At 36.7% G+C, this 24,748-nt stretch overlaps 1 protein-coding gene across 2 annotated transcripts in view; it reads left to right on the forward strand.

Moving 5' to 3' along the window:
- PIP4K2A (phosphatidylinositol-5-phosphate 4-kinase type 2 alpha) overlaps positions 1-24,391 on the forward strand; it is a 107,592-nt gene extending 83,201 nt beyond the window's left edge. Inside the window, exons 5-10 of one of the 2 annotated variants that reach the window (XM_041489227.1) lie at positions 2,854-3,000; positions 5,675-5,713; positions 15,320-15,433; positions 18,881-19,124; positions 20,272-20,375; positions 22,092-24,391. In XM_041489227.1, coding sequence (XP_041345161.1) covers positions 2,854-3,000; positions 5,675-5,713; positions 15,320-15,433; positions 18,881-19,124; positions 20,272-20,375; positions 22,092-22,172 — 729 coding nt within the window. In that variant the 3' untranslated portion in view covers positions 22,173-24,391. The remainder of the gene's footprint in view (positions 1-2,853; positions 3,001-5,674; positions 5,714-15,319; positions 15,434-18,880; positions 19,125-20,271; positions 20,376-22,091) is intronic. The other variant, XM_041489235.1, reaches the window with a different exon arrangement.
- Positions 24,392-24,748: the final 357 nt, after the last annotated feature.

Here is a 24,748-nt window from a genome sequence, read left to right on the forward strand (position 1 = left end):
ACTTTTCTTTCAATTGCAATGGCATGAGTGTCCACAGCAGCAAATAGGAAACAACTGTGCAGTACCTGGTCTGCTTTGAGAGGATCTCTTATAAGTCTGGGAGAGTTCAGCCATGTCCCTTTTTATCAAGAGGAGCAATATTAGCAGAGCTTCTCATGTCTTGTGTTCCATGCTGGTAACACTCCCCTTTCAGAAGTCTTTGCACACTAAGATAATGAAACAGTGCTGGCAAATGGCAAACCCCAACCTACAAATAGGACTGAAGCAACTCTCACTAGTGGCCTTTTTCTCCTCATTACATAGTACAGAGCAGTTTGGGAGGGGCTTGTATACTGCTAACCAAATAATTTATTTTATGATGTTACAGTGGGTATGGTGCTCATGCTCTGGTAAATGGCATTACCATTTTACGGATGGGTACACTTGGGACCAGAAAGGTTAAAATTGGAGTGTTAGCAGTAGCTAGGGTTGAAGAGACTGTTTAAGTGTCAGTACTGTGGCAGTCACAGCTGAGAGGAAGGGCAGGGGGTTACTAGTGTGTTCTCAGGATGTCTAGCTGGCATTCCTTCACATGGCACAAACTCTCTGTATGATTTCAGGTAGAGGTTCTGCATCTCAGATCCCATGTGGAAAATTGGAACAATAGTATTTGTTTTAATTCAAGTTCTGTAGTTAAAAGCTGTAAGATTAGGAATGGCTGGGTCTGTTAAAGAGTTGAGTAGCTAGAAATTCTGTGACACTAAATTCTTGTTGGAAGCTAGATTCATTTTCATCTTGTAGAACGTAATCATCTTAAAGTAGAAGTCATTTAATAAATGTTTCTATAGGAACAACCCTTCTTACTTTCTATAAAGTTTTAAAAAAGTATTTCATATTAACCTTTAGAAGATATGCCAAGTACTTAACGTTTATTAAAAAATAGTCCATGTATTTTTGCTAGTATGGATTAGTACTCTTATGATTGGATCTTTAAAAGAAACAATGGTCAAAATAGGCTGTGTATCCTGTAATGTGTTATAACAGTTTGGTGATGTTAACAGCCCTATGACTCTGAAAATCCTCCAAACTGAGAACTTCAACTTAAAACTTCAGTATTTTTTAAATACAGAAATCCTCTCAGGTGCAAACTGATCGATCTTTGTGCACTGCTCATGACTGACCTTGCTTTTGTGGTCTTTTACTGCCAAACTTCTATTTGTGGTTTGAGGCATACAATCATACTCCTTTCCTAAGATTCTGATTTGTATTCACTGAGTCTCTGCAGCACCTTAAGATAATTTGGGTATTCATAGACAGCTGGAACTTAAAAGTGCTTTGCTGTGAAGTGGCACAACTACATTGTGACTTTGTTCTGTGCTTCAGGGCTTGAACCTCCAGTACAGCTCCAGGGCAGGCAGAAAGTAGAGTTGCAGCTCAGAATGTGCCAGCAAGATTTAACAGGGCTCATGAGTCAGTCAAAATTGGGTTCAACTGAGAGTCAACAATTTCTATGTTTGTTGTTCATTTCCTTTGTATTCTGGTGGGCAGGATTGTTTTCAGGAGTCTTAAGTCATTTTTTTATTTTGCCAATTAAAAGGTCTGTCTGTGATATGTGCAGATTCCAGTATAAAGTTAGTGAGAAGAATTCCTTACAGTTAGCAGAGGAGGCCAAAATTGCAAAATCTCCAAGGTTTCAAGAGCTTTGTTCCAGTATTTGTTACCAAGTACTACCTGCCTTTGTTAAACAATTGAAATGGCTTATTCAGTTAACTTGTTTTAAATTCTTCTAAAATTGTGTTTCTAATAACTGGGTCACTGGCACAAAGGAGCAGCAGCGTCTTAATTGAATGCAATTAAGGTTTAAAAGCTGACTGTTGGTTAGATTTCATGTTTCCTCTTTGGGCCTTGGGTTTTTACATTTTCTCCAAGTTCCTGTTTGAGACTTGGTACTAACAGAAACAGGAAGGCTGGTGAGTCCTTTCTGGTTTGCATCATAGTGCCTTAACTTTTCCTTGGTTTCACAAAATATATAAGTGAATGTTTCTGAATAGGATTAATATAGTATAGGCATTTTTATTCTGGGAATAAAAATTCATCCTTCAATAGTTCCCATCATCAGTAGGTGTCTGCTTTTTCTGCTTCCTCCAGTGGTCTTTCTAATAGAACAATTACTTGTAAGGCAAGTGATTAGGGAAAAAAAGACAGGTTGCAGGTGGCAAATTTTTTCAAGGTTAATAGCCCATTTGTAATGGAATATGGTGACCTTAAGGAAAGATAAGGATTCATAAATAAAAAAATACAGGGAATTTGCACTTCATTGCTCAGCTCTATTGACCCCAACATGCAAGCACCAATAGGAACTAACAGGAAGTTGGTGATAATAAATAATACCCCTTGCTGGTGACAGCACCATGAGTGTTCATCATAATAAACAAATACTGACAATGGAGAAACATGCAATTTAAATATGGTCTGGGACAACACAGTATGGGTTACAGAAGTGTGATGTTAAAAAAAAATACTTGGGTTTTGACATAACTACCAAATATATGCTGTCTGCTTAGGTTTGCTTTTTGTGTTAACACAGAAGTTAAAAGGTCTGTCCAATGGAGTCTCCTCTTTCTAGGAGATTGTCTGTGGAAGTCGAGAGTTGTAAATTAAGCAGTTTATGATTTTAATTTTTAAACACTGGCCTAAAAGCAGAATAACTTCCTCATGAGGGGGGTTGTTTTTGGTAATTTTTTTGAAGGTTTGTCGCCACACACATATTCAGAAAAAAAAATTATTGTTTCTTGGTATTTTATATCTAAAATCTAAATATATATTTATGTAATACGTCAATCCTAATTTCTGGTTTTTCTTTTCATTCTGCAGTTTATTGTGGAGTGTCATGGGAATACACTTCTTCCCCAGTTTTTGGGCATGTACCGGCTTACTGTTGATGGAGTTGAAGTATATATGGTTGTTACAAGAAATGTGTTCAGCCATCGTTTATCTGTTTATAGAAAATATGATTTAAAGGTGAGAAATAACTGCTGATTAAATAACTGACAAAGTAGCTGAAAATCTTTACTATAAATGTTAGATTATGCTGATGCTTGAATATTGCTCAGAATTTTAATTAATTTAAAATTATGTTATGCAAGAGCCAGCATAACTTATTTCATTCTACTCCTGGGTTTAGCAAAACTAAAGGGTGGTTTTATAGACATTATAGAAATTTATCTGTTCTGTGCATTTTTAAGGGCAGCAATTTAGCCAGGTATGTTTGCTAAATGTTGCTAGTAGTTAAAGGTAAAACCCATCACACTAGTACAATAGTAATTCTGCTTCTTATAGGTTTTTATCAACATTATGGAAAGCCACAGTTGATTCTGCAGAGGGCATTTATAAAACAACTAAATAGCATCATTTCAATAAATGCTGCTAATAAAGTACACCTCTATGGCAAGAGCTTAATAATTTATCCAATATTTTAAAAATAATTCAAGTGAAAAGGAAAAGAGTCTTTGAAAAACCAAAACATCTGCTTTTATCATAAGATCTGTTTCAGTTTTGTTTCAGAACCTTTATCTGCTCATTGTAATTTTGACAGTAGTTAATATACAGGACTTACAACAAATACCCAAAATGTAGTCTTAGTCTTTCTACCCAAGGGATGGTATTTTAATTTCCTGTATAAAGTATCCCCTTAGAAACCTACTTCTTTCTAATACATTTAATTTCTATGTGCTGAACCACTAAGTGCATCTGCAAGCTTGCTTTAAGGTGTTCATTTATCATTCTGTATTAGGAGATTTGTAATGCTATGTAGTGCACCATCCTTTCCTACTGTCAAGTCTCCTTAGCAATTGCTCAGATAGTTGGCTGAACTTGATTTATAAGAACTGATTTCCAGATTGTCAACAATTTACTCTCTGATATTCAGTATTATTGGCAGCAGTTGCAGAGAAATTTTGGGCTTTTTTAATTTGAGAGAACTGTGATTTAGAGCATCATAATGTACAGATGTGTTAAAAATGACATGAAAGCATAACAGAAAGAAACAGTAATTATATGCACTATATTCTTAACATTGGTGTCAACAACTCTTTATTTTATTTACCTCTGTGAGTGCTTCTGTAGTCTATTCAGTTTGTCCAGCTGGACAGCATTGCTTTAACTTCTCATGCAATTCAAATTTAACATCAATATCATATTCCTCAAAACAAACTCCTTCACTGAACAGATTTATAGTGACACTGAATTTATTTATAAATTACTTTTTCTTTATATTCTTTGCTATGTCATCTGCAGTTGTGGATACAGAGTCCATTTTGTTACTGAATATTTTTGACACCACCTTAGACCTCACTCTGTAGCACAAGTCTCTACCTCTGTAGATACAAGAAAAACAGACCACAAATCAGCATAGGATTTTAAGGGTATTTTTTTGGCCATGGATGCGTTTTGTTAAAATGCCATTTCAATGTCATTTTTTTACCAAATGTCAAATTTTACATCCTCCCTAATTTTTACAATTGTGAATCTTCTTTATTTTCCTTCAGTTTGGTTTTCAGTTGATCTTTTTTCTGGCCTAATAATCTGTTGGAGCACAGAATATTATATAAAAGGTGGCTCCTGAGTAAACTGAAATGTTAGGCTTTTACCAGGCTTTATTATCAGTTAAGAATAATTCAATGAAATCCCTGCTTCTAGGCCATACTTAATAACTAAGAGATACTGTCCCATATATCTTTTCTCTCCATCACTTCTGAGTTTTCTAAGTTTCTTTCCATAAACAGAATAAAACATGCTGTAAAAGGGTGTGGTTGGGGATCCTCACATTCTTTAAACTAGTAGGACTCCACTCCAGCACTTCTTTACACAATGCACACCCTTTAACAAAGAGCAGAGCTAATTTACCCATCTTTCAGTGTCCAGTCACCATATTTGTAGTTACTATTTCCTGCAGTGCTGTTACATGATAAACACGTGCTGGGTATTTAAAGGTGTGGTCCTGCTCCAAGAGAGGTATAAGGAAATATATACAGTCTTTTTTTTTGTCAGCTCCAGATTATTCAGAAAACAACATATTGCTCACTAGTTTTAATCTAAAAACTAAATTTATAAAGAAAATCCAAAATGTCTTTGGAAAGCACTGTAAATCTTGTGAATCCACAGCTGGTCTCTTCTCTTTTTTTTACACCATGTTGCTGTGAGATGCATTGCTCTTGTTTGTACTTTTCGATCTTTTAAATACTTTTTGTGTTTATATTGTGTGACATCCTTTTCAAATGTGTGTTACAAATGTCCAGACAGTTATACAGAATAGGCTAGTCTAAACCCATACAGCTAAATTGGCACGCAAAAAAAAAAAGAAAGAAAGAAAGATGAGAAGTCTGCCAAGCAAACTGGACTTCCAGCATGATACACTCAAAATGAGGATGGGAGATGAGGAAAAGCTCCAAGAATTAGGGGGACAATAGAAGTAGAGCATTTGAGGATTTAATCCATCTTTCTTCTCTCATGAAGCATCTTCTTCACATGTTTGCAGCAGTTCAGCAGTCCTAGACATTCTACCTACTGTATTACCTTTCTTTAAACATTTCTCAAGTTCAAAAGGATACAGTTCATCCTCTTTTTGACATGTTATAACATTTTCAAATTAGTTTCTGACATATGCACGTTTTTAGATCCATTTTTTCTGTTTCAGGGCTCTACTGTGGCTCGAGAAGCCAGTGACAAAGAAAAGGTATGGTGCATTTCTGTTTCTTTTTCAATTAATTAACCTTTTAGCCAGACTCAGAACAAACATAACCACTGCTGTTCTGACCCTTTCCTTTTTTCTGCCATATTCTTCCCTCTTGAGTCCTACCTTATCCCTCCTTTATCTGTCCTCTATTTCCTGCAGACCTTTGAATATTGGTTTGCAAAAGTGTTGTAATTTCAGAGGTAAGTGAGCCAATCCTCTACCTCCTCCTTTTCCTTTTCTCTTCTCTTAGTTTCTTCAGGGCCTGCCCTGTGCTAGGAAAACATCAGAACTTTGTTCCTTTCTCTCCTGCTTCATCTTCTTTCTCTTCCTATTTAATATTGAGATTTATGAATACCCCATGTCAGTTAATGGAATTATGTGATGGGACACATTTCTAAACTGAGTGCAAGGATGAGCCAAACCTTGAATTATGAGAACCCTTGGGTATGTAAAGTTCATACAAATGAGCAAGTGACTGACAGACTTAGATGTGCATATAGCTGTAATGAAAGACAGTCTCCCTCAAATTCTGGGCTGAAACTTGGATCTAAACAGAAATAGATTGCTTTATTTTTCTTCACCCCCAACTTCAGTTCTTTTGGGAAATTTACTGTTCTCAGTTTTTCTTTGTGGTTTTAGCAAAATAGCCAGATGGCATTTTAGGAGAGGTTTCTCTGGAGATTCTACAGATAATTGGAAGTGTTACATAGTCTCCATCATCTGAGACTTCTTAGATCTCAAATTTGGGCAAGGTCTAACAACCCATGGCCCTTGTTTTCTTAATTTGTCCAAGCCCATTCCTCCTGAATTAGCATGAGCTCATTCAAGAGTTCACTTAAGAGACTTCATTTTCTGTTTTCCTCAGATTCCATTCAGATCATTTGTTTTTCTCCTAAGCAGTAGTTGTACCATACCTGCCTCTCTGAGTCTTCTATAGTTCACACAACTGCACTAAAGGAGTAAGGGGCATGCAGTAGCTGTCAGTTCTCACTGCATGAAAAACTCTGTGCCAGGTTTTTCCACCTTTCCTAAGGCATGATGGAACACTTTAAATTCTTCTTAGCATTAGGCAACACCACAGCCTCACCTGTGAGCTGCTGTTACCACTGCCAGCAATAGCTCTCTTCTGCTGTACCAGGCCCTCAAGATCATGTCTTGAATGGTCTCCTTTCTTTCTTTTGTCATCTGTTTTTGTTCTTGTTTAGTGGCAACTGTAGTGTTTTTGATGTGCATGGAGTAACCCTTCAGTGTCTTACAAACAATACCTAATGTCATTGAAAACCTCTGCTGTACTATTAAAATAATCTGATAGAAAGGATGAGGACAAATTATTTGGATGGGACTGCTTCAGGTTGCAATATTAATGCTTGGACTAGTAACATAAAATTTAAAAATATTATGTATAGTCAGCTATACAGGAACTGATACTATACATAGCAAAGTAGCAAAGTTTAGCAAAGTAGTTTTGAGCAATTTTATGAATATGTCTTGTAATAATAAGTAGATTAATAATAGTACATGTATATTGTAGTTAATACATTGAGTGAGAACCTTGAAGAAACAGTGCCTTAATTTTGCTCCTCTATAAGTTCATGGCAGAATTACTATTGAACTTGTTTATAGATAAATTGAAACAAATTTGTGTAGTTTTCTATAACTGCATAAAACAATTATTCTGTACATTTAATGTTAAATCATGACTTCCATAATGCAGATAAGAAAAATTCTTACCAACTTCACATCTAGAACTTCCCTTTGATTTTAAGTACTTCTCTGAAAATAATACATAAAAGCCTCATCCCCCTAATTCTTATTCTGCTATTTTAATGGTGTGATTTCTTGGGGATGGAGCTGCACAAAGGCTATTGATGTTGTAAGCACACAGTCTGAGGCTTTTGAAGCAGCTTTCTGTCACTCGTCATTCCCCTCAAACCCCAGTGCAGTGCACCAGGGATGTGACAAGCTTGCATTCAGAAAAAATATTTCTAAGAAAGGAAATTATTGGGTAGCCTTCTACATTCATAGAGGGAACATCATTTTATACTTTGAGACTCTTAGGGATTCAAACAAGGGAAAATTAGTATTTTGCTTATTACATGGGTTTTATAAGTTTTAGAGTCTGCTGTTTGATTTGAAAGGGCCAGAATACATTTTGCTTGTGCATTGCAGATGTTCAGAAGATTTGTCATCACTATGATCTGAATCTCCTGCAGCAAGCGTGACAACAGATTTACTCACTAGGACTACTCAAATCTAACACACAGCTTTTAGGTTTAGATAAAAAGGGTGTTATATATTTATATGAATAGACAAGGAAAGTTTGGTTCTGAAACTCTGAGCAGTGCTAAAGAGCTTCTGTCATGAGAGGTATCTCTGCACATGTGCCACTGATTCCAGGGCCTGAGGACTCTGTTGATCTGAGTATGTAGACGATCCATTATTCCTGAGTGGAGCCCTGTAGCATGGTTTTTTACTTCCATTTTCTCTTAAATCGATGTCAGTGTTTCAGACCTTTTGTTGTCATCTGTGGGAATCTCAAATCAATCTTAAGATTTGAAAACAATTGAAAAGATTTGACTTGAAGGGATGGGGGGGAGGTGTTTTAGCAAATTCTCTAAAGAGATTTTGGCATCTCCTGTCATAGAAGAAATTGCCCACAAGGATTAAACAAAACCAGACAATCTAAAAACTGAGCTGGTGTAGTAAATTATTAGCTAATTTTTACCCAGATGCAAACTAAATCATCAATTTATTAATATTATCTTGAAATGACATTAATTAATAAATTTCAATTAATGGAAGTATAATTACTTATTATAACTGTATGGCTATTCACATGTGACAGTAATAAAGGAAGTTTTTGGTACTAAAATGTATGGCTAAATTGTCTGGCAATGGCTAGTTTTTAAATGGGCTTTTAAGTAATTCATATTGAGTTTCAAATGACAACAGTCAAGTAATCAAATGGTTTTCAGAATATCAAGTGTAATATGTTTACTTCTCTTAAAGCTACAGAAGTCAGAACACAGAAGAGCAAGTCTTTCAGTCACATTCTAATGCAGACTGTAAATTTTAGATAAATTACTTTGTAAAGGCAAATTTGGTGACATTTCTGTTCTTGAATCTTCTTCCTATCAAACTAAAAGTTATTTACTCAGTTAATAAAGAAGAGACAAATATGCAAAAAGATTTAATGGATAAGAAATCTGAGAAAATAGTATAATTCTTCTTTAGCTTAATAGTATAAAAGAGGTATTACTATTCCAACATTTTTCAAAATCAGTTTTTTAGGATGAAAAGTTGCCTGATTAAGAGTGGTACTTTTCCATCCTGTTTGCAGTTTACCTCCTGTTTGACTGTCTTCAGCTGTTTAATATCCTAACATATGGATGAGCAGGTCCAAAACTGTCATTTCAATGTTTTGTGATAATCAGTGCAGAAACAAGCACCAATCCCTTAAATTTCACCTTAACGCACAACACATTTCATTTGTGTTACAAATGATACTTTTAATAATAAAGACATCACTTTCTTGGCAACATGTATCATAACATACACTTACAGATGCCTTGGATTTTAAAAGAACAGTATGTTTCAACAGTTGTCAAATTCTGACAGCTGCTCCTTTTTACTTTTTGGACTTTACTACTCTTTTAAATTTTTTTATTATTTTAATAGTGGGCATTTTCTGTTCATTCTTGGGACAGTTTTGCCCTCTCAAGTGAAATGAGGGTAATGCAGAAATCCCCTGGCAGTCTAGCTGCTCACAATTATGCCATACTTGCAGTACAACATCAAATTAGCAGTAACAGCTGAGTCTACTTGTACTGGAATCTAAGTACAAGTATCTAAGAATCTAAGCTCTTGCTTCTGAGTGAGCAGTTCAGAAATAAATTTGAAGAAGAAAAAGAAATCCTAACTGAACTGGTGCCCACCACATTTCATCTTTCTCAAGCAATTTCAGAGATTATCACATTTTTAAATCAATCTAAAACTGGTTGCATTGCCACCTCTGTAGTATGTGTTGTTTCATAAATCACCATTCATAAGTACAGTAAAATTCTAGTCAATACAATTGAATAAAGGATTTTCTATTCAAGTTTCTTTTGGGAAAAGGATTGCCATAGTTGACAGCTATGTTACATCTTAATTAAATTGTATGCAAAGTACATAGCTATGATAATTAGATTGGAAGTTGTCACTAGACGTTAGCTTTGTGTTTAACTTTATATATTACAGCATATAGTAATTAACTGATTTCTGAGAGGAAAGTATACCCTAAGGAAGAAGGGCTTTAGTAGAGGAGTCTAGCAACAAGATCACTCAGTCTTGACTCAGTTTTATTTTCACTTTTGGTGTCACTATGTAAAACTTTATTCGTGGTAGATCATTCCAAAATCTGAGCTATTTTTTCCTGCTATTTTAGAATTACTGATTTCAGAACATTTTTGTACTTATCTCTTATTAGTGATTTCAGTCTGCTTCATGTGCTGATCTCACATGAGAGACTTGTGAAGTGTCTGACACTTATCTGTGGAATAAATCTAAACATTGCAATGTACAGAGATTACAGCTTTCAAAACATCACACTCCAAAGATAGGGAGAGACATTCAGGGTTTTGATTTCAGCATTTAGCCTTCTCATGACACCAACCCCATTACAGTTCTTCAAAATAAATCACTAGTTTGCCTTTGTTTGGTTTGAGGGGTGGGGGGTGTTTTGTTTCATTTTTGTTTAGAAGTCTGCTTTCCATATGTTAAAAGAATTTTAAAAATAACAGGGGAATTTTATGTTGCATTTTATATGTTGCATGTTCATTTTGCAGCAGAAAGACATTAATGCTAGGGATAATTCTGGATGCATTTCTGGAGCATTGAAAAGACAGTTTCTATTTTGGTACATGCTTGAGTACTTAACCCTTCTACAGCATCCTGCACAATTCTTTTTCTTCCTACAGAAAATGCTTGTTGAACTGGCTAAAGTCATTCCAGTGTTTCCCCTCAAACACTATTTTGGGGTTACAGCTCTATTTCCATTGCCTTTTACAGACCTGTGATGTCAAGTTGAGCTGCAGACCCTTTGTATTGGAAGGCCTGGCTAGGGCAAGGCAATCTGTATAACAAAAATTTGGACCCAGCTCACAAAACTATGGGTGGCAAGAAACTGCATAATTCTAAAGGAAGTTATTCTTCCCTCTTGTAGATTTGGTGACTCCAGAGTTTTGATTCAATTCAAAATCCCATTCCAAATTATTGCAAACTATATTTAGTATTATAGCCTTTTTCCCCCCAAACACTGCCTTCCATATATGCTGATGAGTCCAGTACTTAAGAAAATTAAGGTGTATGTGGGCCATTTGCTGTTTAAAAAGTCCAGGGTGTGGACCTTCACTCTTGGCAGATGTTTTACATAATTCTCAAAAGTTATAAGTTGTAAGCCAAATTTTTCCATGATTAGCTGCGTGAATAATGTGGCTTGTGGCTAGTTCCAGAGAAAAAAATAAGGCTGCTATGCAGCATTTCTCCTAAAACCTAAACCTTGTCATTGTTAAATAAGAAATTGCTGCCAAGTCATGAGGACAATTAGTCTATTTTCCTTTTTCCATCACTTATTTGGAAACCTACCTGACCTACAGCTATTTTAGCAAGCTGCTTCCAAAATACCAGCATTAATGTTAGCTATGACCATTATTTTTGATGTCATGATGCATACAAAATCCCTTTGGGGGAAACAAAATTGCTAATATTAGTTTCAATTTATTAGGATAGGATGCTGAATTGAGATGTCCTAAGAAATGTAAAAAATCTGTTACCATGTTCATCTAGAAATAAAACTCCACCTGTCTCTTACATTCCTAGGGGTTTTTTTTAACTCAAAACAGTATCAGCTCTTACACTATACTTTTATTTTGAATGAGGCTTTACACATTCTGTCATCTTAGTTACTAAGAAATCTTTATTGATTTTTCAGCCTTTCAAAGACATTGAAATCTTCCTGCCATTAAAATTCTCTGTGACCATGGCAAACTTTGGAATGCAAACCTGAAGTGTGCTGATAACATGCTTTTTTTAATAGATGGATATTTTATATTTATAAAATCTGGTGTGCCTTTCTTGCATCTTTAAGTAGGAGATTAAAAACAGTGGAGGTGGTTCAGAAAGAAAATCTATTATTAATTTAGTGGAAGTAGTTAGATGCTCATCTCCTGTGCAGCTCTTAAAATATTTAGTTCTTTAATGACAGTAATATGTTCATTATAATGAATTACATTCTAGGAGAATCATTTTCCAACAAGGATTTTGCTTCATTGGAAATATTTGAGACATCATAAAAAATTAACCATATCAATTATTTCATTAAAGCAAAGCCTCAATTTTTTTCATTCAGGTAATGTTCTAAACTGCCACAATGTGATTCTATTTGTGTTTATTTCAGCATGTAAGAAATTAACATAGTGGGATTTTTCAGCATGAATGAGTGTGTTATTAATTCAGCATAACTACAAGAGCTGAATTCGTTAAATATTTCATAGGTTTTGATTCTTAAATTCACAAATCAATTTTAAGACAAATTTCAGTTCAAGTACTACTAGAATCACTTCTGCTGGTGGCTGTCATTAGTAATATGTGGGACTGCAGCAGTATCCTAGGACTATTCAGTTTCAAATGTATAGGGAGAATAATATCGCCTAGTACACCAAAAAAAAGTGGGGGAGGGGGGGTTGACTAGTAATACCTAGAAAGAGGGAAGAGAATAGGCTGGGAGGCATCATGCAAATAATGTAGTGAGGGCAACAACTGGCACAGAGCATTTTAGCTTCAGTTGCTTGGATGGGACCCACTGCTTTTATTTTGTCCTTTTTCTTCGGTTGCTTTAGAACTGGCTTTTAACTTACGTGGTTCTACACTTGCCAAGTCTTTACAGGTATGGGTGTTTGGGTAAATAAAAATTACCTCAGATAAATATTGTCAGAGGAACCTGCATACAAGGCAGTGAGGAGTCTGGCTTTTTGGGAGCGCTGACTCACTGCCCAGAACGTCCTTGGGAGTGCCCCTTGGGTCTCGTGATGACAGGCAAGAGCTGCAGCAGTGTCAGCTTTGCTGGCTCACTTCTATTAACAATAGTGTAGAGACAAGGTTAAAGTGAAGTATGGCACTTGCACAACTGGCTTACCAGCCCTAGCATCTTCCAAAGAAGACACTGCTTGTAATTTTAGTTTATTTTGACCACCGTAGGACTGTTCTCAGTGGTGAGGCAGCTTCCCCTCACAGCCCCGCCGGTGTCACTGGGGCTGTGCTCTGCGGGAAGCCTACGGCAGAGCCTAGAGGCAAACAAGCATCTCAGCATCTTAACTACAAGCACATCCTCCCTCTGTGCTCACCCTACAGCTTTACACAGCCCCGCCGGTGTCACTGGGGCTGTGCTCTGCGGGAAGCCTGCGGCAGAGCCTAGAGGCAAGCAAGCATCTCAGCATCTTAACCACGGAGGGGGGTTCTGTGTCAATGGGTTTGTTTCACTTTAACCTCTGCCTAATTTAATCAATAACTTGGATAAACTAGGTGGAAAAATAATGTGGGGAATTTTTTTTTGAGTGATTTTGGGCTAAAAATGAAGGAAGCTTGGTTTCCTGCATTCTTTTCATTATTGCTTCATCTTAAGTTATTTCATCCAAATCTCTTCTCCATTCTTAAGCATCCCACGCACTGGATTCCATCCTCCAGTGTTGGCAGCATCCCTGGATCCACAGTCCTGCCTCTGCAGAATTAGCCCTGTCCATGGGATACTCTGCTCAATTGAGTATGGTAATCTCTACAGCTGTTAGCCTGGAATGCTTATCTGATATTACCCCTGCTCATTTTTGTCCTAAACTTCTTACTGAGTAGGCCAGAAAGAAAATCAGTGTGTACTTTGCAGTCATATTGTGGTAAACAATTAATTGTGAGCTTCAAAAAGTGTCCAGCATTGTTTTTAAGTAAAGCAGGAGAGCACTGCTGAGAGACTCCTCCTTGGAAGTGGAGTCTGGGACAGATGAATGGTTATAGCTCCATCTCAGCGGCTTGGGTGTTTGTTTTCTTCCTTTTTTTTAACTATAAATAGAGGATCGCTATTAGAGGGTATTTTAGTGTATCAGAATGTTCTAGATGCAAGACAATAATAATTCAGAGCAGCCAAACTAGGACCTTTTTTTTTTTTTCAAACTTCATAGGTATCGGGATGCCATGGATTTAATAATGGATTTGTAACTATTACAATGTTACTAATTTCTCTTATTGGAAGAAAATGATTGCTTTTCTAAACAAAAGTAGCACTGTGGGATATCAAGCAATTCACAAATTCCAGGTCCAAAAAAATTAATTTGGACACTTGGGGAACTGAGTATTTTGGCCACCTCAGTGCACATAGTCCAACAGCAAAAAGAACTTTTGGCCATTGTGAAGATCTATAAGGGCCTCTTGGATTCTGCTGTGGTGCTCACATTTTATTGCTGTGCTTTCCAAGATATATGTATTGGAGTAGAGGAAAGAAACTCTCAGGTTCTTTGCCTTGCTGTGTCATAGGAAGAAAATAAACTTTATGAAAAATACCATCTCCAGTAAGATTATAGGCAATGTCTGACTGGTTAAACTTATGGAGAACATTCCTGGAGGCTGATGTTAGCTGCCATTTATTCCTAGCAGAAGGACTTTCAGATTAAGGGGAAATTATTTTATTCAGGGTACTCACTAGTTCTTGGCCATTGACAGTTCATAGGAATTGCAGCACTGGTTGTTCTGTAACTTTTTCTTTGTAAAGAAAACCTGTTCTTCCATACTATTGATTAAAGGTGGGGCAGGGAGAAAGGCTGTTCATTGCTCTTAATAGGCCAATTTTTTAAAAGCTCTGATTGCAGGAATTAGTATTACTTCTAACTTGATTGACCAAATGTCCTGAAGGAACTGCTCTTTTGTTTGTCAGTTTGCTGGGGCTTTTTGGGTAAACTTCCTGTCACTGTCCATTAAAAACAGAGCCCATTTGAGGTGTTGCAAATCACTTCATGAGGGAACTGAAGATGAAGATAATCAAGTTGCTCCAACATCAAGAATATTTAATTACATATTGAAGAGGCAGTGGTCTTCTCTGGCATTTGCTACTTTTAAGCAGAATTTCATAATCCAATATTCATTTGATGCTTTCCAATGATTATTTGGTATTAGGCACTTTTGAATATTCACCATAGTTGTGCAAAATGCAATCCTGTCTAACCTCCTCTGTAGGATCTGATGCAGGCCCTTTCTTATGAGGAATAGATTGTTTTAACTTCACTTAATGCCAGTCGATTTGACAAATGACATCTTGGAAGAAGCTCGATGCAAATCAGTGTTCAATGGAAATCTGGTATTGAGAGGAGATTTTGTCCTAGCTGCATTTGCTGCCCAGTTCACACATACCTTCTAGGCCATTCCAGGAGGGGTAAGATGAGCAAAGAGCTCTGTGGGTGCAGTTATGGAGATCTGTGTGCCATGGAGGAGAGGCACCTCGGGGGTGCCTTCTCAGGCACAGGGCCAGCAGCTTCACCACACTCCTCTTTACAATCCTACTCTTATAAGAATTTTGGTTTGTTTTAGGCCAAAGACCTGCCGACATTCAAAGACAATGATTTTATTAATGATGGCCAAAAGATTCATATTGATGAGAATAACAAAAAGATGTTCCTTGAGAAACTCAAAAAGGATGTTGAGGTAAGAATGTGCCTGTTCAGTTACATGTGATTGAAATGTGTGGCAAATTATGGATATCCCAGGAAATCATACCTGTAATTAATTAATAAAAGCTCTTGTTTATAAAACTGTAAACACTGACTGTTTTAAATGAAACACAATTTAAACTTTCAGGAGTTGATCACTGCTTTGCTGATGTGATAAATGGCTTGCTGCCATAGCTGGTTGCCATGCATTGTTCCTGCCTTGATGATGTGATGTTAAAATGATGGTACTGCTTAGTACTTAAATGCTTTACAAGCCTAGTGCTTCCAAATGCCCCCGAGAGAGAGGTGAGTATTGTTAGTTGTATTTTTCAGGTGGAGGTCCACCAGGGCTAAGGCCAAATACAGACTGTAGTCCATAACAGAGGAGGGGTATCTCCCCTGCTCACAGCTGTGCATGCCCTTTTTGTTTCATATTAGTAATCCAGTTTTAAATCATTCTAAGTGTCACAACAGTAGAGTGCTTCAGTAATCTAAATACAGCAATTGGATTCTCATTAGCTTAATGTTGTCTTTCATATAAATTTGTATTTTACTTGGCTGAGTGTAGTAAATTCATGAAAGAAAAGTGTTAATGTATGATTTTAATGAAATATTTTTACTGATTTTGTTCATATCATAAATATCAGACTAATTTGTTCACACAACTTGCCTCTAGTTTGCATAATTTAAAATATCTTTCCTAAACACAGTATTTTGCAGCTTCATACTCAAAAACTAAAATCTGTTTTCAAGTAAAAAGGCGGATTTGGAAGAGACTTGGTAGCAAAATGTGTCTGTGACTTAATAAGACTTTCAGCTATTTATATCAAAAGAGCTCTGTGAATTTGCTTTCCAAATTCTTCAAATCTCATTAGTTGCACAAAACAAAATATTGTTACTTTAGAATTTACCCAATAATTTGCTTCTGAGGAAATATAATTTCCCATCATAGTAACAATGGAAAATTTATGGTAGTGAGGATGATAAAAACGTAAATACTTAGTGAAATATCAGTGTGTGTTTATTTTATATTTAAAATATTGTGCTCTACTGATGTCACAGCTCTAGAGACAAGTTTATTTGGGTTAAAATTTTGTGGTCTTTTAACATATACTGCTGTTGCTGACTGCTGCTTTTACAGCAAGTAGGTTGCAGATATTATCTTAAGTGTGTGGAAGGAATGTGGAAGATACTTTCTTACCCCAAAAAGTAGATTGTGTATGATCTATATCATTTACCAGACTGGGACTATAATGGCAGATTCCAGATTATGACTTGAGAGGCTGGTTTTATGGGCTTGAAGTTTATACAGAGAAATGTTTAATATCCATGTAAACCACTAGTGTGAGGTGATCTGGCTCCTTATTTTGACAATGGCAAGTTATTCTTTAACCTTGTTTTTCTTTTGTTGGTTCTTTTTGCCCTTATTAGATGACTGATAGACACACTTTGTAACCAGTGTGTAAAAGCTCACATTTCACTGCAATGAAGAGAAATGCACAACACTTGGTATATGATTATCTTATCAGACAGTATTTATAGTTAAACATATCATGGAGTACTATTCTCAGCTATATAGCTTTATATCTGTTCTTGTTTTTCATTAAGCTTTGTTTCCATATTTGTCTCCTAATCAAGTTCTATGTCCCCTTCCTATGTTCAAACACAAATTATTACTGCTGTTTTGATGTCCCCTTGTCTGTTTTCCCATCTCCTTATTCCATTGCAAGTGTCCTGAGAAAAACTACATATTTTTCCCATTTAAAATCAGATTTTTTTTCCTTGTGCTGATCTCCCTAAGTCTTTTTGTTGTTAGCAGCAGCAAATTTTTTCCAAGAGCCATTCTCTTCTAATTTGTAGCTCACTGTTTTATTTCCCAAGAGTCCATTCTCTTTCATACTGTTCTGTGTTATTATTGGTAGATTTTTTTTTTCCCTGTATTTACCAAGTAGTGAATAATATGCCTGGAGTTCTTCTGCCCCATTCCCTTAGGCCAGTCTCATTTGTTTGTATTGTATATTGTTGTGCATCATCTCTTCAAACTTAGATCTCTTCCAGTCTTGTGAGAATCTATTGTTTTATTATATTGAAATAAATTATACTGAAATCTTTAAAAAACAGTTTCTTCTTCTTCTTAAAACCTCCTCTCAATCTCACAATATTTCTTCTAGCACTTGAATCTACAGTTATCTCCAGCTCATCTCTTTTCTCAGAATCAGATTTTGACAAACTGGAGTTTCTCATTACCTAGTATTTTATCTTTTTCATCACCATCACTCTCTCTCTGCCAGAGTCTAGCTCAAATGCCTTCTTCCCTGGTTTGCTCTAACTTCCTTTTTATAACCACTTAGAGTTTATAAAAACTGAAGCAATTTTTATTTTCAGCCACTTTCTCTACATACCACAAGCATGGGCTTCACAAGTTTGAAATCACAGTACTGCTTTTAAGCTGCAGCACTGCTCTGTCCTGCCTGTCCTTTGCCCCCTTGAGCTGTTTACCCCATTTTCCTGGTTTTATACCTTTCTTATTTCCATCCTCCTCTTTCTGCCTAATGCTATTCTCCTGAACTAAAATAACTCTTTGTTTGTACATACAGTGTATTTATCTTTCAATTTCCTAAAATCTCCCATCCTTATTCTTTATTCAAAAACCACTCTTTCGTTCACGTACACGTTTTGCTTTCATGGTGTAAATCACGAGCCTGTCACTGTGAAGGGAATCCAACATAATTTCATGTCTTCAGGGTGTGAAACTTCACAGCTTTCCACTGCAAGAATATTTGAACATTTTTTCATGATTCTTTAGTAAGACTTAAAAGGATTGAGAGGGTGTGTTCCACTCCAGATCATAGCACCTGATAGCACAGAGGCTGCTCTGGACACTGAGCAGTGACAGAGCAGACTCCACCTCAAGTGCTGTGTGTGGTTTTGGACACCACAACATAAGGAAGCTGTCCAAAGGAGGGCAGAGAGGATGATGCCACAGCACCAAGCCTGACAGAGTTCAAGAAGCATTTGGTCAATATTCTCAGGCACGTGGTGTGACTCTTGGGGATGTTTCTGTACAGCAGGGCCAAGAGTTGCACTTGATGATCCTTGGGGGTCACTTCCAACCCAGGCTATTCTATGAATCTAATTTAACTGAAACATGAGTCAGGAGTAACAGTTGTCAGCTTGCAAACACACTGGTCTTCACTACTCACAGATTTTTTTCCTGGAGGCTTTTGGAAGAGTGGGCTACAGAATAACATTCAAGTAATTTGTGTGCTGCTAATACATTTTAGTAAAATCAGGTACCTCTTTGACAGCTTTATCACTTAATCTTCCCTTTTGCTCTCTCTCAGAAGTGCCTTAGAAGTTTTTTTCAGTTGGTGACACCTTTTTGTAAGTGGAGCTTATGTTTTTCAGCAATATTGATAGACTGCTTATTATCACTTTCTAGTTCCTTGCTCAGTTAAAACTCATGGACTACAGCTTGCTGGTTGGAATTCATGATGTTGAAAGAGCTGAACAGGAAGAAATAGAGTGTGAAGAGAATGATGGAGAAGAGGAAGGTGAAAGTGATGGGACCCACCCTATTGGAACCCCTCCAGACAGTCCAGGAAATACACTGAACAGCTCACTGCCTTTGGCTCCAGGGGAATTTGATCCAGCTATTGATGTTTATGGAATAAAATCCCATGAAAGTAAGCAGTAAGAAATATTTTTATGTTAAGGTGGTTTGATCCTTGCATCAGAATTCTAAAGTCCTCACAATGATATAAAGGCAATGCAAACTGAACAACAGAAGTTCACTGTGTGGAAAAGGAAATTAACTCTTTGGTGGCAGCAGAAAGGAGAAGATTTCTATAATGCTTAGCTGTTCTGGTTCACCAGTTCTTCAGCAGTTAATTCATGGGGTTTTCATTCCTTTCAGGAAGTCTAGTAACTGTAATTGGTCTTTTCTGGCAGATAACACAGTCTAAAAAGAATGAGAAAAGCAGTGTTCCAAGTTATATTTTGGTTTTTTTGGTTGCTTTTTGAAAATTTGTGCAGTCATACCCAATTTCTGTGTTGCAGCTAAGAAAGTCATCATAAGGAGTGTGTAAGAAGCCTGAAACTGAGTTGAATGTTAGTCTGTAAAATTAAGTATAACTGGGTACCTGTGGCTGTTCAGTACAGGAAAGTTACCTTTTCTTTTTGTTTATAAGCATTGACATGCATAAATGCATGGTTTTATTCATAAAAAAAATATGATCTTAAGTTGCACCAGGGGAAGTTTAGGTTAGATGTCAGGAAAATATTCTTCACTGGAAGTGTTATTGGGCACTGGAATTATCTGCCCAGGTTCATGGTGGAGTCACTGTCCATATACATGTTTAAAAAAAGACTGGACGTGGCACTCAGAGCCTTGTTTTAGTTGATGAAGAGATGTCAGGTCACAGGTTGGACTTGATGATCTCAAAGGTCTTTTCCAGCCTGGTTCATTCTGTAATTCTCTTTGTTGACACAGAAACATTACCTTTCATATATAATTTCATAGTTTTTCCACAAAGATGAAACCCACATTGCCTTAACTGAGCAATAATTTCTATTTCTGTATGCTAGTTTTTTATTTTACACCCATTTAGGGGATTTTGCATTATATATGAGTGCAGTTAAACTCTGAATTAAGGACAGCTTGAACTTGTGGTTTTTGCACAAGTTGATTATGACTGATTATGACTTGATTATGACTGACATTGACCTGTCTTAGCTGCTGATTGAGTTGTACCAAGTCTTCTTTGATAGAAGGAGAACTCGTTGTTAAGATGTTTCAGAAGTCCTTCTTACTGCCCTGTTTGCTGTTGGCAGATGCTCCCAGGAAGGAGGTGTACTTCATGGCCATTATTGACATTCTTACTCATTATGATGCAAAAAAGAAAGCTGCCCATGCTGCAAAGACAGTAAAGCATGGGGTAAGTATCTGGGTTGGTTTCTTCCTCTTACTCCATTTATATTCATGCATTTTTGTTTAGTGCCCTGATACTGGACAGTTCAGTAAAGCTAGGGACAGGGGAAATAAATCCTACATTACATACTGACAGTGGAACTCCTTTTTCAGCTGTGTACACAGCTTTCTCACCCACAAAGACCTCTAGTGAGATGCTTTTTAAGACTTTGTCCTAAATTTGTGAGATGCACCTTGTTCTTGTAAACAAAGCTGTTCACCGCTCTATGAAAGCTGTCATGAATCTAATTTCAGATGCAGGGCCCTAATGTTGGTTTCATTGTTGGGTACAGCCTGCTGAAAGTTACTTCTTCAGCATATAACGTGGCTCACTCTAGAAGACTTCTTCAGAAAAAAAGTACAATTTACAAAATCAGGCATAAAAATATCGTTTACATATTAAATACTCAGAGACTGTTCAGTGAAGGCTTCTGCTTGACTGCCCTTACTTAATTTTGACTGAAATTGCTGCTTAGCAGCAGACACCAAAGAACCATGGTGAAACAGCCCAGTCTTCCAGATTTATGATTTATGTCTACTATTATCACTCCTGTGGTGATTTAACATTCAAATTTCATAAACTTCTTAAAAAGAGCATATTCATTCATGAGGCTTAAATCCCTCCTGTGTCTAAGTATCTAACGGGTCAGGGCATTGTGAGAAATTTCAGGCAAAGGGCTCTGGGCTTTTTAGTTACAGTAGAGAATGATATGACCTGCAAAGGCCTGTGGGAGGTATTTTTTTGTCTCTCTAAAGCAATGCACTCATTATTCTCTGCTTTCTGGGCAGCTGAAAGTTGATGCAGAACATATGCAGCCATTATCTGGCAATTATTATTGAACTTTGAAAGTAGCAGACTTTAAAAACTCACACTTCTGGCTTAAATAACAGACAGAAATATGTTGTGAGTAACAGCTATGATTATTGAAGCCGATAGTGATTAGAACTTATTACAGAACATTACTTTCATACATTCATTTTGTTTATTTCTCTGTCTCCATCCTGAGCCACATGAGACTGAAGTTCATTCATTAATTGCATGCATGCAACTTGCCTCTTTTCTAAAACAGGAAAAATGTAAATAAAAATGTGGGTAAGGCTTTGAAAAACTCAAGTAAAAATATTAATGAAATCATGACTTCATTGAAATAACAATTGTATGGCTTATTCAGTAAGTCCAGATTTAAATGCATAAACATGGAAAAGGTGTTACTCTTGCCATGTATTTCAAACCAGGCTACGTAGCATTCAGATAACAATACATGTTGCACAACTGTTGCCAATGTAAGTATGGGAATTCAGTCTTTTCTGTATGAAGGCACTGCTGCTCTAGAGACCAGAATCTGCTGGTGAATCAGTGGGTAGCGTGGCTAATGTGCTGTAAAAATTCATACAGAAGACTGAAGTACAATGAAAGTAAAGAGAAGCATGGAAAGTAAAAAGAAAATTTTTCTGAAATAGAAGATAACTGCCACAGGGGTGAGTACTGATTATCAGTGTCCTCCTGTGAAGCCTAAAAAGGCACCAGTAAGATTCTGCTTGAGGGCCACAATTTACAGTTTGTGTTTCTAGTCTCTGGTTCTGAAAACTGCACATGAAATTTATTAACATCCTCAATGACAAAAGCATCAAATAAAACACTGGTTCTTCCTTCTTTCTTCTCTTGTCCCAATTCTCTGTATAGGCTGGTGCAGAAATTTCAACTGTTAATCCAGAACAGTATTCAAAGCGCTTCTTGGACTTTATTGCCAACATCTTGACGTAACCTATCATGTTACATAGGACAGACACGAGACCTGGGGACAGCAGCAGTGGCTACAAGTGTAGGGAAAAAAAGGAACTCAGAGAAGCACTCATCTTACAGAAAGCAACCCCTTTGTTTACATCTGCTGGCAAAGATGACTGAAGTGGGGTGGAGTACTCGCTTTAACAGCTGCCTGATATTCCCAGCATAGTTCTAGCTATTTCTGACTCTTTTGTGTGTGCAAAAAAAAAAAAAATTAAAATAATTTAAATAAATAGAACAGCTTACTCAGAGTGCACTGTGACAGTAATACTCTGATGCTACCAGCTGAAATGGAATAAATGAACAAAGAGGTGTGGGGTGGGGGTGGGGAAGAGTAAATGCATGTTAAATTTACAATATTGTTATCAAATTGTAAACTGTGGATCAGTTTATATTTTGAAAAAAGATACATGACAGTATTCTTCATGATGATGATGGTGATAATAATGAAGACCTTACTGCGAATGTTACACTTACACCCTGCGCACTGGCACTCCTTAAAAACACAGCTGCAACAGCCCTTGGTGCCGGAGGCTTTTCCCATTTGGTTCCTAGCAGTTGGGTTCTTTCCTTTTCTTTCCTCCCTCTCCCGTTTTTTGTCTTCTTTTTCAGCACATTGCATCAGGAAGTTCAGCCTCTCAGACATCTGGGAGCTGGCATCTCTTACCTTACAAAGAGCTAACATAATTCATGCTATGTGTACATTTTTGCTATAGTAAACTTACATTAAGGGAAAACTTTGCTTATTTCTCTTTGTTACCTGAAGTTTTCATTTGTTTTATATTCTTGCAATATAGGAACTAATAATGTTACAAGTGTAAAAGTAGCTTATCTGAAGAAGCGCATAGTCTTGGGCAATAGTTGCTTCATCTTCTACCCATCCTGAAAAATGTGCACACTGATAGAAATTCCATTCCCTTGTCATTTACTGGGAAGTTGAAGTTTAAATGCTTATGTTGTACTGTTGAAATAGCAGTATTTTATTATAGATTATCCCTTGAAAAATGAACCCTGAATTTTACTGTTTACATTATTTGGAAAGCAGGGATATTTCTGAATTTCAGAGCCGTGTACAATATAAGATTTTGAGTTTACATGTAAAGTTATTTTGCAGTACAAATGAAGTAATGTTTGTCATCTTCCAAGAGGTAATATGCAGTAGTGTACTGAAGTGAATGTCTCGCTCACCTCCATGATAGACTCTTTTACAATAAAATGCGAAAGGATATTTTGGAGGGATTTTTCCCAAGGTTGTCTTTCAGCATCAAAATGACCTGTCCTACCATTGACTCAGTTTTGATTGTATAGTACATTGCCTGAAACTGTGCTGATCATGTTTAACTTGTTTAAAATTTTTAAACAACATTGTATTCCTTCTCCTCTTGTATTTTTCCCTGAAAGACTCCATGCTTGAAAGAGACAAATTTACATATGCTTAAAAGTTTATCTACTTATACACTGTGCTAAAGCTGTGCCTTTAAAATTTCTTTATTGAAATTGTTAGATTTTGTAGGCAACATAAGAGAAGTCAAACCTCCCTCTCATTGTTTCTAACTGGGATCAGGAGTGCCAGCATGCCTTCTCCATAACCAATGTCAGTGCTGCTCAGCCTGCAACTGTGCATAACCCGTGTTGTGGTTCACTGCAGAGGAGCCCCTGCAACAGCAACCCCTTAATGACACTTCCAGTGGCCAAAGGCAATACTATCCCTGTTGCTGTGTACTAATTTTTCTTCCTTTCCCCAACCTTTCCCACAGGGTTTTTTTGTTACGTTTGATTTAGTGATGTCTGCAGCACTGTAATGTATGTGTATACTTTTGTATTGTATGTATTTAAATAAGTTGGTACTGTGGCTTGATTTTTTTTTTGTCCTCTCCCTAAACACCCTGGTTGTCTGCGTTCTCACCCAAGTTTCGTTTTCTGAAGCTTCTGAAGGTATGAGGCCACAGGGAGACCCTGGAGTAAAAATAAGGTACTCAGAGTACATATTTAATTGCGGCCAACGAGTGTACATTTTAGCCCATTTTAGACATTTATAGCAAAGCATTCTTTTTGTCTGTGTAGCATTTTTGTCACTCACTCTTGTTGATAAACTGTTTATTTGGACAGGGCAAGGAAGACTCATTATTGTGTATGTTAGTGCTTAGATTACACTCCAAACATGAGCAAGGCTTTATAAAATAAAGCACTTTGATGACTCACTAGGTAAATCCTTTGTTCTTGTGTTTCACCTGTGGTTTTGATTGCTTACAGATGAATTTTGGATATTAAATGCCTGTATCACAAAGGAAAAAAAGTAAGACAAAATTTAAACTTGAGATTTTTCACTAGATTTTAACATGCTTCTTCTATGCTTACTTTAAGGGGCTTGAGTTTTGGGCTGAGACTGGCTCTGAGAGCGAATACTGAGGTTTGTAATTGGCAAATCTGTGGACTAAATCCTAGTATTAATAACAAAACAGGCAAGATCATCCACAATAGTTAATTGATAGAAGGATCGGCAGAACTTTTCTAGCTGTGATCTTATGCTAAACCAATTATTTTTAAAGTATTTG

Source organism: Pyrgilauda ruficollis, unplaced genomic scaffold (genome assembly GCF_017590135.1).
Source record: "Pyrgilauda ruficollis isolate IOZ18807 unplaced genomic scaffold, ASM1759013v1 scaffold12, whole genome shotgun sequence".
Taxonomy (NCBI): Eukaryota; Metazoa; Chordata; class Aves; order Passeriformes; family Passeridae; genus Pyrgilauda; species Pyrgilauda ruficollis.